This window comes from Tachypleus tridentatus, chromosome 2, assembly GCF_004210375.1.
Source record: "Tachypleus tridentatus isolate NWPU-2018 chromosome 2, ASM421037v1, whole genome shotgun sequence".
NCBI classification, from domain to species: Eukaryota; Metazoa; Arthropoda; class Merostomata; order Xiphosura; family Limulidae; genus Tachypleus; species Tachypleus tridentatus.
In genome coordinates this window covers 153,536,623-153,551,686 of record NC_134826.1, presented here as the reverse complement: position 1 = coordinate 153,551,686, position 15,064 = coordinate 153,536,623, and the positions used below count along the sequence as shown (strand labels likewise).

The 15,064-nt window shown below is 30.0% G+C and overlaps 2 protein-coding genes across 2 annotated transcripts in view; one reads left to right on the top strand and one right to left on the bottom strand.

Moving 5' to 3' along the window:
• The window catches only part of LOC143245391 (transcription initiation factor TFIID subunit 1-like), a 78,471-nt gene extending 68,009 nt beyond the window's left edge, over positions 1–10,462 (top strand). Inside the window, 4 exon segments of the mRNA XM_076491680.1 lie at positions 519–612; positions 7,488–7,543; positions 7,912–8,048; positions 10,359–10,462. Coding sequence (XP_076347795.1) covers positions 519–612; positions 7,488–7,543; positions 7,912–8,048; positions 10,359–10,425 — 354 coding nt within the window. The 3' untranslated portion in view covers positions 10,426–10,462.
• Positions 10,463–11,843: 1,381 nt separating this feature from the next.
• Positions 11,844–15,064, bottom strand: part of LOC143245655 (serine/threonine-protein phosphatase with EF-hands 1-like) — a 56,277-nt gene continuing 53,056 nt past the window's right edge. Inside the window, exon 16 of the mRNA XM_076492003.1 lies at positions 11,844–12,032. Coding sequence (XP_076348118.1) covers positions 11,844–12,032 — 189 coding nt within the window. The remainder of the gene's footprint in view (positions 12,033–15,064) is intronic.

Sequence of the window (15,064 nt, the reverse complement as noted above, 5' to 3'; positions counted from 1 at the left end):
TAGTACATATTACATAAGATGTTTGATTAGGTAAGAGCAGTGTTTCTTAGTGAGTGGGTTTTACCTGGTTTTTGGTATATGTTACATAAGATGTTTAATTTAATAACAGCCATGTTTCATAGTGGGTGTGTCTGATCTGGGTTTTTAGTACATGTTACGTAAGATGTTTGATTTAGTAACAGCTGTATCTGTTAGTGGGTGTCTCTGACCGGTTTTTTTTTATGCATGTTATGTAAGATGCTTTCACTTTCCTTTGATGAGAGGATTGATACAGGGTACCAGACAAAACCCAAGCTTTAAACACATAGAATTACAATATTCATGTTTTGTTATTGGAGAGAGATCATATAATGAAGTATGAGTTAAACACACTATCACATAATACTAAATATTTGTTTCATGTTACTTTTACTTATTTCAGCTATAGGTAAAAATAAATAACCCACTTCTTGGTCATATCTTATTTTTGCCAGGAGTGAAAGTGATATCTTGTAGAAGGTTGTTTTATTTTGCCCTAGCTGTCACATGAGCGAGAAGAGGCAGAAAGGAGAGAACTACAAAAACTTATTATGGGTGAAGACAGCAGTGCAGCAGAAGACAGGAAGAGGAAAGGTAATCTGTTCTTTTTTTACCATGAATGCTTTCATAATGTAATGTTATAGTGCAAAGTTATTTCTCTAATCTATTATGTTATAAAAATATTAGTTACACCTTTGTATGCCTGGATGATCTCTTTTTTTGTCCTACTTTTAAAACACTTTTGCATAGACATTTGTGTAAAGCATTTGGTTAGAGAAAAGTAAAATACATCAGTTAATTGTTTGTTGTAAAGTTGTTGTTATAACACCTAACACTTGATGTCTTACAAGTGTTACTCCTTTTCCTACTTTTTGCTGTTGTTTTTTAACTCATCACAAATCTTTTTCTTCCTCTGAAAATCTTCAGGCTGATCACCAAAAGTTTGCTCTATTATTTTTACTGATTTTAATTAATACTTTCTGTTTTCTTTATTATATTTACCTGTTTTTCTTATTATATTTACTGACCTGTTTTCTTTATTATATTTACTTACCTATTTTTATATTTACTGACCTGTTTTTATTATATTTACTTGTTTTCTTTATTATATTTACTTGTTTTCTTTATTATATTTACTTACCTGTTTTTTTATTATATTTACTTACCTGTTTTTTATTATATTTACTTACCTGTTTTTTATTATATTTACTTACCTGTTTTTTTATAATATTTACTTACCTGTTTTTTTATTATATTTACAATACCTGTTTTTATTATATTTACTTACCTGTTTTTATTATTATATTTACTTACCTGTTTTCATTATTATATTTACTTACCTGTTTTCATTATTATATTTATTTACCTACCTGTTTTCTTTATTATATTTATTTACCTACCTGTTTTCTTTATTATATTTATTTACTTACCTGTTTTTTTTATTATATTTATTTACTTACCTGTTTTTTATTATATTTACATACCTGTTTTTTATTATATTTACATACCTGTTTTTTATTATATTTACCTACCTGTTTTTATTATATTTACATACCTGTTTTTTATTATATTTATTTACCTGTTCTTATTATATTTACCTGCCTGTTTTTTATTATATTTACCTGTTTTCTTTATCTTTTTTTTGCTCTAACAGTTGATTTAGTTTTACTGTGTTTTTTATGTTCAAGTTTTATTATTGACTTTTTAATGTAGTTTCCATTTTAAATGAGTATCATTGACATGTTATTAAAAACAAGGAAAGTATTTTAATCTGCTTGAAAAATTGTGTTTTTCAACTTTCAGTTTTGGTTTTTTCACAACACAAGAATATCATGTTTCTTTTACTAAAAGGTGAAATTTTCTTGTAAGGCATTGCATATAATGTCTTTCTTGTAAGGCATTACATATAATGTCTTTTCATACTGTCAACTCATTTTATCTATTACCTTATATATCTTTTTGCAGAATCTTCATTTGAATGAGTGTATAAAACAGAGTAATGGATTTTATTATTTGAAGTTTGGTTTGTTTACGTATTTGTAACTTTCATATGTACTGTCTTTATGATTGGTGTATTTGTTTAGTTTGATTAGTATCCTTCTCAGTTCTTATGGACTACCTTTTAACCTGTACATGTTCCAGGATACATATATTTAATTGTTCATGTTTGTGTTTTACAGGTAGTTGACTTTTATACGTGTTATTCTTTGGTTGATCATTAACACACAATATTTATGATCAATTTTTAGGCTATAATTTTTTTTTTGCTTCCTATTTGACATGGACTCTGATTTTTCTTTTATGTATAATTGAGGAGTCTTCACCTTTCAGATTATTTGTCTGTGGACAACTCTTTAACGTTAGGAGCTAAGCCTATATTAAAACTGTATTTAGCTTTATATTACTACTTATTCTTCAGTGTATATTCACCTTTTGTCTCTATTTTATGCTTTAGTTTCCTTCAGTATAAGGAAATTATACAGAAGGAAATTAAAGACCAGTTGGATTCACCTGTTCCTTCTGTTTTAAACTTAGTTAAGTTTTATGAAGCAGTCATTTTAACTGTTATTCGATTTTGTCACATGGTGAATTACTTCCTGTTGTATTTGTATCATGAATTATTCTAATAAAGTCACCTTTTGAAAGTTTCTGTCATTTTGTGAATATTCTTGATGTAATTTTGTGACATATTTATATTTTTATTATTTCATTCTTTTCATGGTGTTTATTGAATTGTAAAATCTATTATTTTAGTTGAAGTTCTCACAAATTGTATTAAATTTGATTGTGTTTTGTTTTTTCTTGAAGAATGAACCAGTGATTAGTTTCATTGGATCATTTACACCCTTTATTCTTCACTTATGGCACTTTTGTTATCAGTGTTATAAAACTATAGAACATTGCTTTTGAGCAATAGCACTCAAAAGCAGCACAATTCCAGTGCACTCTAATGTTTAGACACTGACCATCAAGAAGCGGTCCTCTTTTGATAATTGGTAACTCAGGCAGGAGTGTGAATATTGATATCAATTGTAAATTATCAAAATTATAAAATGTCTGTAAGCACAACATGTATCAATAGCATGATAGCTACACTGTGTTAGTGACTACAGTATGCAGGCATGCAATGGCAATTATTCATTTGGATAAATCATTTTATTGAATTTATTGTTAAGGTTTTTGTGTTCAAAAACACAAAAAGAGTTTATAGAAAACAAACTATAACCATTACATATAAATTGATTTTGACTGGAAATACTGTTTTCAAAACAGTGTGTTACAACACCCAGTAGTGGTAATAGTGATGGCTCTTTGAAGCAAGCTGTTACAGTGTATTTCAGTGATACCAGATATATCAACAGTTTTACAACAGAATGACACAGTATGCTGTTGGTACCAGATATATCAACAGTTTTGCAACAGAATGACACAGTATGCTGTTGGTGCCAGATATATCAATAGTTTTGCAACAGAATGGCACAGTATGCTGTTGAAGCCAGATATATCAACAGTTTTGCAACAGAATGACACAGTATGCTGTTGGTGCCAGATATATCAATAGTTTTGCAACAGAATGGCACAGTATGCTGTTGAAGCCAGATATATCAACAGTTTTGCAACAGAATGACACAGTATGCTGTTGGTGCCAGATATATCAATAGTTTTGCAACAGAATGGCACAGTATGCTGTTGGTACCAGGTGTATCAACAGTTTTGCAACAGAACGACACAGTATGCTGTTGGTACCAGGTGTATCAACAGTTTTACAACAGAACGACACAGTATGCTGTTGGTACCAGGTGTATCAACAGTTTTACAACAGAACAACACAGTATGCTGTTGGTACCAGGTGTATCAACAGTTTTACAACAGAACGACACAGTATGCTGCTGGTACCAGATGTATCAACAATTTTGCAACAGAATGATACAATATGCTGTTGATACCAGATATATCAACAGTTTTAGTGGATAAACATGACAGTTTTACAGTGGCCATTACAACAGTCCAGTTCAACAGAAATTCATAAAATATTCAGTAACTTGGCCTGTTTTATATATATACATGACTGTTTCTTTTAAGTTTATAGGAGAATTATGATTCACATAGTTATATAGCATGAGTATTAAATTTAGTTATTTTTAAACGTGATAGTGTATTGCATGTTTGTTTACTTAATCTTTATGAATAATACATGGTGTAGTTCAATTGTTATGGATTGGTGATTGTTATATTACTAGAACCTTTCAAGTTTCATTGTTTTAATTGATTGTTATTGCATCATAACATCCAGTAATTTGTGGATGTTCTAGACCTTGGTCAAGGCATTGAAAGTGTAGTTTGGAAGATAGATAGGTCTAGACTGGATGATCATGAGTTTAGTCAAAGAGCATATAATGATGGTTTTTAAAGTGAAATAATCACAGATTGTATTGTAATAACAGAATAAAAGAGGATAATTTGTCTTGTCAGTTGTGTCTTAAAGTAACTGAAGCAGCCTGTATGGACTTTTAATGAAAAGAGATAATTATTTAGAGCTCTGGGAGGAACTGTAATAACCAACAGTGTAACAAAATTTGTATATGTATTTAACTTGTTTTAATATATTATATTAAAACAAGCTGACTGTCTACTGTTATATATTGTTGAAATTTATCACCAACAAGTCACAGACACCTACCATAAAGAATCCAACCCATACATAAAAAATGGCCATCAGTATGCTTTTTTTATGGAATAATATGAATACCATTCCTTTATTCAGCTACTTCAGGTATGTGGTGTTAAATGAATATTTCTGGGAAGCAACTTGTATTGCTGTTACATACAAATCAAATGTTTTTATGTTGTCTGAAGCATGTCGGTCACTTTTACCATTGACCTTGGTGTTTGTGGATTCTTTCTGTTACAGGTTGCTTCAGTTTGCTTATCGCAACTGTGATACAATGATTCTGGTTCTTAAAGTTGATTCATACGTCTTTGTTTTCCAATGCCATTAGGTACAAAGGACATCTTCACATTCGAAATTCTATCTCCATTCATAACACATCTTTATGATCTGAGTGTATGAATATTTTGCTGTAACAGATTTGATATTAGTTTAATATCTGTGTTTGTTTTAGTTTAATATCTATTTAGAAATTATGTAATGTATATGGTTAAATGTGTGCTGAGCAAGTCCCAACTGTTCTCTAAATATGTAGAAGATTCACGAGTGTGCTAATCCACAATATATGTTTTATGAAAACATTAGCTTATCTTGGAATATTGTAAACTTCCAAGAATGTCACTTAATGAGTATGAAAGCTAGCCATCACAAGAAACCAAGAGACAGTAATAGAATATTGTTGGTTGCGACAGTCAATATACTATAAGCCTCAGAAGCTATAATTGTGATTAACACTTATTGATAGGAAAACTACAGATATTTGACCAAGAACGTTTATAGATTTTTAACGTTTAATTTTTTTAAGTTGAGTGGATTAACTTCAGACATTAGTATTTCTACAAAGATGTTGGATAGTATTGGGGTGAAAAACTTCAGTGTGCTTATGAAGCAGCTAGCTAGCTTCCCCGTCACGTGAATTGTACCTATGTATCAACATGGAAGTAATTTGCTCTCCACAAACATTGATAAAAAGATTCAGTTCCAGACCAGATAGAAGACTGAGTTTTCTTTGTTTGTCAAACTATTGTAAATAAACCATTATTATAAATTGTGTTATTGTTTGTATATTTAAATATATTTGTATTAAGGAAGAAAATTGTGTACATCAATCTTGTTGTCAAATACCATAAATTTAATACATATTGACATTCATTTAACATCTAAATTAAAATTAAAACTTCAGGCTGTTTGAAATTGTAACATGTTAACATATGTAACTTAATCAATCAGAGTCTGATCTGAGATAAATTTAATACATAACATTGTGTGAACAGAGAACTTTTCTGAGGACACTGAGGAACCTAGCAAAGAAAAGATAACAGTGTGTGGGATTCTTAACTAATATAAATTTGTTTTTAAAAGTTTGTGCATAAGGTTGTTCTGGAAGAAATCAGCAGTCTGTGTTGCTAAGACCTTGACCAAACTAAAGCAGTTATAACAAATGGCACAGTGAAGTTATTGTTAGTCATCAGTTATTCCTTAATTTAGAGGTAATTTTCCAAAAATAAATATGTTTGACCAGACTTACAGACCTGACAGATTTTTCATTCTTCACTCTACAGAACAAGTTTAACATCTCACTGCTAATTGTACAGAAATCTAGCTCTGACACTTACGTTATCCTAAGTGAGTAGATGGAAGTGGAAATATACATGGATCATCTATTTTCATCCATTGTTAGTGTGACAACATATAAACTAAAATGATCTGCATCATTTATTTCTTGTCTACTATATACTGGGAAAATGTTTTAGTATTGTGAAGCAAATGATCAGTGCCACAGCTTGGATACAAATACTAATTATCAGAACTGAAGCTCAGTCAACAGATGGTAGTTGTGTGTGTTTATTATTGTAGCAAAGCCACATTGGGCTATCTGCTGTGTCCACTGAGGGGAATTAAACCCATGATTTTAGCTTTGTAGATTTACCACTGTCTCAGTGGGGGATGATGGTAGTTGTCATTGAGTGTAGACCAGACTTTTGTTCTCACTTAAATAAAGATTTTAAGATTAAGTAATCAAATCTTACTGTTCAGTTAGAGTAGCCCAAGATAGTAATTCATTCTTTTACTAGCTACTTTTCTCTTATCTGTTAAAGTTACTAATGCCTGGTGCGGATAGTCTTTGTAGTTTTCCATTAAATAGTTGAAATAAATCAAACCTTTTGTATCATCAGTTACTGATTTGAAACCACTGTGAACTTTAATAGATTTATTCTAATTTGTCCAAATGTATACCAGTAAAATTACAAGTTTCTAGAATAACAATGAATCTTCTTTTTTTTTCTTGCATGCACAGTGGACACTTATCTAACAAACAATTCATTGATATGCATAATGTATTTCTCACTGGCACTTTTCAGAATGTCAAAATCAATTTTACCAAGAATAACATCACATTCATGACAATAGTTACAGTGTAAAGGCCATTTGTTCTGTCTGCTGGCTGTTCTGTGTGGAAGCAATGGCTCATTCTCAATCCATATGTATACTGTAACATTTTCCATGTCTGAATCTTCAAGTGATTTTGTGGTTCTAAACACTTCTAGTGATAAACACGCACAATAAGGAGCATAAAACCAAAACTTTAACCTGTTGTCCTTTGTCATTGGAGTAAATATAAGTGGAACTCTGTGTAGTCTTAGATGTTGAGTTTTTATTAATGTTTATAATACAAATACTGAATGAAATGTGTAAAATTATTTCATGTTTTAAGATACAGATGCACTTATGCTTTGTAATTATGTAAATATTTTCTAATGACACCTGCAATTTGTATAATTTGTTTGTTTTGTTATAGACAAACAATCCAGAGATGATGATAATGTGTCCATGACAAGTTTTGGTTCTAATGCTGTAAGTATCGTGTTTAGGAAAGCACATTATGTCGTAAGGTGGAGTAATATGAGAAGTTGACAATAAGACTGTAATAATTTTTTATTTCTTGTAAAATGCACTTTTTTTATTAAAAAAAAAGCATTGAAGGTTTTTAAAAATTTCGTGGAAGTGAAATCTGTGTAGAAAAAATTTGATTATAAATTTGGAGCCAATTATTATTTTGTTCACTGTTGGTTTTGAGTTTTCAACTTACAATATCAATTTTGATGCTAGGACAAAGTATTTATTTTATTGTGCATCTTTATAACAAACATAATATGTTTTATCTTGTTATAAATTATAATTCACATATTTCAATAATATAGCTTACTTCTGTTATTTAACAGTCAGGGCGAATTCTAAGAATTTATAGAACTTTCAAGTCACCTGAAGGGAAGGAATACATTCGTTGTGAAACAGTTAGGAAACCTGCTGTAATAGATACGTACGTTCGTATACGCACAACAAAGGACCCTAACTTTATGTAAGAAATTCTTATGTTTCTATGTTAAGTTGAAAATGAGGTGTGTAACTCTTAACCAAAGAAACTTATTTTCCTAAAAACCACTTTTCATACCTTGTAATAATATGTTATTGTAAGCTTTTAAATAGAATAATAGTGTTTTTTAAATTATAATTCTTCTAAAACAGTGTATTTATTTGTAATTTATTTAAGTTTCTGAGGTGTAACAAGCTGTTTTTATACATGTGACCAAAATACAAGTTTGTGGCTTCAAATAGAAAGCATATTACATTTTATGTGCACGAATATTGCCTTGGCTGGGTTCTAAAGTTCCAATGCCTGAGATTTGGATGTGGGGGGAAACAGAAGTGCTACAAGGAAACCTACTTTCGCAGGACAGGTGCCGAAAGTTTTACCTGTCCTGTGCCCTTATCTGAAAGGAAATATATATAAATATAAACATGTATTCACCTTATCTGTGCTTATGTATTTTGTTGAGTGATTTGTAATTGTTGAAATATGTTAAATGGTGAAATGTATTTTGTAGGAGCACGGGCTAATTTACATAATGACACAGTTGATTTCTGTGTTCTGCTTTTAAGTAATATTTGTATGCTGTTTCTGTGAGCTTGTTTCTAAGGGTGGGTAGATTACTGATTTTGTGTACATAGTTTACAGGTGTGTATGATGGTAGCCAGTTTGCTGCCTTTAATATTTTATTTTGTTGTATTTTGATCTTCTGTGGTGTGTTAGACATATTGTATGTGACTTGACATCCATATTCTATTAATGGATGGATGTAAGCCTTGTATATTTGGATGGTGGTCTCTGCTGAGCAGTTTGAGTGTTTGCTAGATATGGTCATCAGATGTGAAGTGCGTTTTTTGATGGATAAGCGTATGTTGTTAACATGTTTTTTCCATGTTAATCTTGAGTCAAAAGAGTTGCCAAGGAATGTGATGTGCTTGCTCATGTTAATAGGTGAGTTGCCAAGTGTGATGTTTACTTTTCTAGAGTTTTTCTGTGCCTTTTTAATTTCCTATAAAAAGTGATTGCTTGTGTTTTTGTTGGATTTAAAACCACTCTTCACTTGTTGCTTCAGCTTGAGACAGTATTTGGTGTTTCCTGAATTGAGAAAACACAGTAGCTTTTTTAAAGATTAAAGTATCTGAGAAAACCACTCTGGGGACATTCTAAGCTGTTGATTGGTTAATCATATGTCATATACTGTAGTAAGAGTGTATAAGGGACCGTTTCAAAAAATGGAAAGAGTTGAATGTGGCCACCATACTTTATTCAATACATAAGTGATACCTCAGTAAAATAAAAAGATATGAGGTTCTTATTTTACACTCTAGCTAGTCAATATTAGTAATTTGAGTTCCCTAATTTATATGAAACTATAGACTTAGTTTTTTTTAACATCAGAAACATCTAATTTTAAATGGTGCTACATTCAACATACCTCATGACTCACTGAAATATATATTTAGATATGTTCTTTTAATATTTACTTTTAAATTAAGAAATTAACTCATATATTATATTAAAGTTTGAATTATAATCTACAATTTGATTCTGAATTTATTACATAAATTAATAAAATAGTAGTTCAATATAAAATTTTGAACGCAAGTCAACAAATGTGATGACATGATCTTTGAATCCTTACCTGTTGTGAAAGGGTTAAGAAAGTGTCGAAAATGAATTAATTTAAATGAGTTTGGAATAGTACAAGATCTAACATTTTCTAATTAGAGCTATTAAAGTATTCTAGGCTACAAACAAGTTCTGTATTTCAAGTGTTATAAGTGTTACACTCACAATTTGTATAATTTAAAAATTAAGATGTATAGAATGATTGAATATACCAAATTTGAAATTTAAATCTTTGATAAAGTGGTTAACAAAGCTCTATTGTGATGTAGGAGCATATATCAGGCTTCTTTATTATATCTTAACTGTTATTTTATACTCAAGTTTGATGTTTTGAATGTGTATTGCGTGTGTGTGTTTTAAAGTTTGTTTATTACATACTGATAATATTTATTACTGTTGACACATATGTTCCTAAAGACTTTAATTCTTGTCATCTTTTAAATTCTTTATTTATGTGTTTAATGCACTGATAACCACTGTGTTATCTTACAGTACGTTTATTCCATGTGTGTCAGAAGTAAGTGGGCTGACAGTTAAGTGTATATGTTCATATCAAATGTTAAGCTATTGACAGTTGAATGTTTACACTGTGTTTTTAATAGTCTTCATTATTAGAAGAACATTGTCTTACATAGATCCTTTGTCTTAATATTTTCATATTTTGAACTATAGTAAGCAGTTTGCCTCAACATTGGATGAACATCAGAAAGAAGAAATAAGAAAAGAGAGGCGAAGGTAAGTCAGGTTTTGTGTTTTAAGATAATTCTTACTATCAGTGTGTTTAACAGGCTATTGAAATAAACAGTTTTCACTGTCTTTTTTGTCCTGCCACTACTTATAATAAGCATGATTATTTAATTGTATGTTTATTTATGTAACTTACAACTAAATTTGTACAAAAGAAGTTTAATCTGTCTTACACTTGTATGTGTATTGTAAATGAAAATGTGAAAAAAATATTAGAGTTGTATCAGCAATATATTATAATTTTGATATACATAATTGTGTAAGAACATAGATAATTATTGGGATTGTATTTATCACAGATCTACTTCACCTGATTTATTTTATCCACCACATAGGACTAAATTACAGTGTGTAAAAGTGTTTTAACATTCACCAGAAAATAAAGTTGCAACTCTACAGAGTTAACTTACACAAACAGAAGTGTTTACATGTCATTTTTTATTACAATTCACGACCATGGAAAACATTATACTAATAAACAGTAGATGGAATCCTTTCTGGCTAACTCTGAGTTGAATATTTAGATACTGATCATTTGGGTGCAGTAAAATAAAACTGAATATTAGATGTATGTGTTCATCAGGAAAGTGAACTGTATTATTGGTTGTACAAGAATAGGATAGCCAAGCTAGGGCCTAATTTTAAATGTATATTTTCACATCAATATGATACATTCTATTATATAAGACCACAGAAGACAAAATTTGATTGTTATTTAAGACTTGTAACATTGTTTATGGATAAGAACAATAGCACAATTTTACTTCTGTCATAAGACTCTGTTGTAGCTGTAGTCTGTTCAAGTATGAACTGTAACAGACTACTGTTAGAAGTTTAATTTGAATGTTTTATATAAAAGGAAATACAAATTAGAAAATAAATAATTAAATCACATTTGTAGGTTAGGTCATTCTCTATAATATAACTATGCTACTATAAATGTTCAAAACAAAAGTAAGTAGTCTTAGAGTAAAAAATATTCAAAGAACAAAATATCTCATGCACATTGAAACTTGTGAAAATGAACACAGCAAAACAGATTGTTCTTAGAAAGTGATTTGTCACCTTGCAGTTATACCAAACTAAAGTAAATAGATGGTGTGACATCCCAGGCCATTCACAACAGATTGTTCTTAGAAAGTGATTTGTCACCTTGCAGTTATACCAAACTAAAGTAAATAGATGGTGTGACATCCAAGGCCATTCACAACAGATTGTTCTTAGAAAGTTGTTTGTCACTTTGCACTTATTCCAAACTAAAGTAAATAGATGGTGTGACATCCAAAGCCATCGACAACAGATTGTTCTTAGAAAGTTATTTTTCACTTTGCACTTGTTCCAAACTAAAGTAAATAGATGTCGTGACATTCAAGGCCATTCACAACAGATTGTCCATATAAAGTTATTTTGTCACTTTGCAGTTATACCAAACCAAAGAAAACAGAAGGTATGGCACCCAAGGCCATCGATAACAGATTGTTCACAAAAAGTGATTTGGCATTTTGCACTTACACTCAAACTAAAGTTGCTAGATGCTGTGACATCCAAGGCCATTGCAAAAACGTTTTGGCCACTGTAAGCAGTATTAAGTGAATGCCTCTGTTAATCAATAAATTTGGTGCAGAAATGGAAAATTTGTCTTCATAAAAATGTTGTTTTTTATATCTGTTAAAATGTTATGATTTAAGTCATTGTTTCAAATTCTGTGATATTTTTTGAGAAATTCAACATTATATTTCAACCCATGAAACATTTTGGAGATATGTATGTTCTCAAGTTGGTTTTAATTTACCACAATATGTCCATTTGATTGAAGTGCGAGCCAACCCTACAAGACACATGGTTGATATAATTTAGGTTTTAATTCATTTCTGCTTCATAGAATGTGTAACAAAACCTCTGAGACATGGATGTTTTTAGACAGGGTTTAATTCTTTGAACTTTGAAAAACTCATCACAAAACTCAAATCTTATGCTAGACCCTGTGATCTGTGATATTTCTACATAGATCTCAGATCTTATGCTAGACTGTGTGACCTGTGGCATTTCTACATAGATCTCAGATCTTATCCAAATATTCAACAGATCTTTATTTTGTTTTTTAATTTTTTTAAATCAATACTATTTCTAAGGACTTGCACATGTTTCATTTGTAAGAGTTCCCCTACCATGAAATGTTTCTACACATTCTTTCCTTATGGGTTGTAATTGATTCACAAATACAGGTATTAAATGTGAGGTAGTATAGCTTATGTGAAACACAAAAGTTTTAAAATTACTAATCCATTATTGAAATTTTTTGTCAACTAAATAAAAAATATATTGTTACTTTAAGTTGTAATGAATTAATACAATAAACACAATTGTGTGAATACTTTATATTAAATAGGCCACGTGTTTAAATGAAATAAAATAATTCAACACCTTTCATGAAGGCCTGAGAGATGGAGTAACATTTGTGATAGTTTGATTGGCTTTTGTTGGACTGAATTTGAATTAAGGGTGGTTATATGCTATTCATCTGTGGTATTTCATTACTGTATTACAGTTTTCTTTTGTACAAGAATTGTGTTTGTTTTTCTAGCTTAAATACTAGTGTTATATGACAGTAGATATTTAAACAAATATCTTCTATTTATAAAATTGATTTTTAATTTGACTATATTTTTTTTTTATGATTCAGGAGCAACTTCACTGGTTAAAAAAGAAATGCTGAGAAAGAAAAACAAGCTCCACCCAAGAAAACCCAAAGAAAAGAACAACCAACATTAAAAAGTATCTTACATTACATTCTGTTTGTATAGAATAACTTCAGTATTATATGATGTAGAACCTTCAAACACACTGTATGGAAAGGTTACATTCTGTAACTATTGTAGAATAACTTCAGTATTATATGATGTAGAACCTTCAAACACACTGTATGGAAAGGTTACATTATGTAACTATGTGTAGAATAATAACTTGTGAGTATTATATGATGTAGAACCTTCAAACACACACTGTATGGAAAGGTTACATTCTGTAACTAATATAGAATAACTTCAGTATTATATGATGTAGAACCTTCAAACACACTGTATGGAAAGGTTACATTGTGTAACTATTGTAGAATAACTATGGGTATTATATAGATAATGATGTAGAACCTTCAAACACACTGTATGGAAAAGGTTACATATGATGTAACTATTGTAGAATAACTTCAGTATTATATGATGTAGAACCTTCAAACACACTGTATGGAAAGGTTACATTATGTAACTATTATAGAATAACTTCGAGTATTATGCGATGTAGAACCTTCAAACACACATTGTACTGGAAAGGTTAATGCATATAGCACCATATGATGTAACTATTCATAGAATAACTTCAATATTATATGATGTAGAACCTTCAAACACACTGTATGGAAAGGTTACATTATGTAACTATTGTAGAATAACTTCAGTATTATATGATGTAGAACCTTCAAACACACTGTATGGAAAGGTTACATTATGTAACTATTGTAGAATAACTTTGACCATGCTATGTATTGAGACAATACAAACACACTGTATGGAAGGTTACATTGTATTATTAACTATTATATAACTATTCAAACACACTGTATGTAGGTTATTATATGATGTAGCCCACCTTCAAACACACTGTATGGAAAGGTTACATTGTGTAACTATTATAGAATAACTTCAATATTATATGATGTAGAACCTTCAAACACACTGTATGGAAAGGTAACATTGTGTAAACTGTGAATAACTTCAATATTATATGATGTAGAACCTTCAAACACACTGTATGGAAAGGTTACATTGTGTAACTATTATGTAGAATAACTTCAGTATTATATGATGTAGAACAACTAAAACACTGTATGGAAGGGTTAACTATTGTAGAATAACTTCAGTATTATATATGATGTAGAACCTTCAAACACACTGTATGGAAGGGTTACATTGTATAACTATTATAGAATAACTTCAATATTATATGATGTAGAACCTTCAAACACACTTATTGTGTAGAATAACTTCAGTATTATATGATGTAGAACCTTCAAACACACTGTGTATGGAAAGGGATACATTGTGTAACTATTATAGAATAACTTCAGTATTATATGATGTAGAACCTTCAAACACACTGTATGGAAAGGTGTTAACATAAATGTAACTATTATAGAATAACTTCAGTATTATATGATGTAGAACCTTCAAACACACTGTATGGAAAGGTTACATTGTGTAACTATGTGTAGAATAACTTCAGTATTATATGATGTAGAAGAACCTTCAAACACACTGTATGGAAAGGTTACATTGTGTAACTATTATAGAATAACTTCAGTATTATATGATGTAGAACCTTCAAACACACTGTATGGAAAGGTTACATTTATGGCTTTATTATGGAATAACTTCAATATTATATGATGCAGAACCTTCAAACATACTGTATGGAAGGTTACATTGTGTAACTAATATAGAATAACTTCAGTATTATATGATGTAGAACCTTCAAACACACTGTGGAAAGGTTACATTTATTAGTAACTATTGTAGAATAACTTCAATATTATGATGTAGAACCTTCAAACACACTATGGAAAGGTTACATTGTGG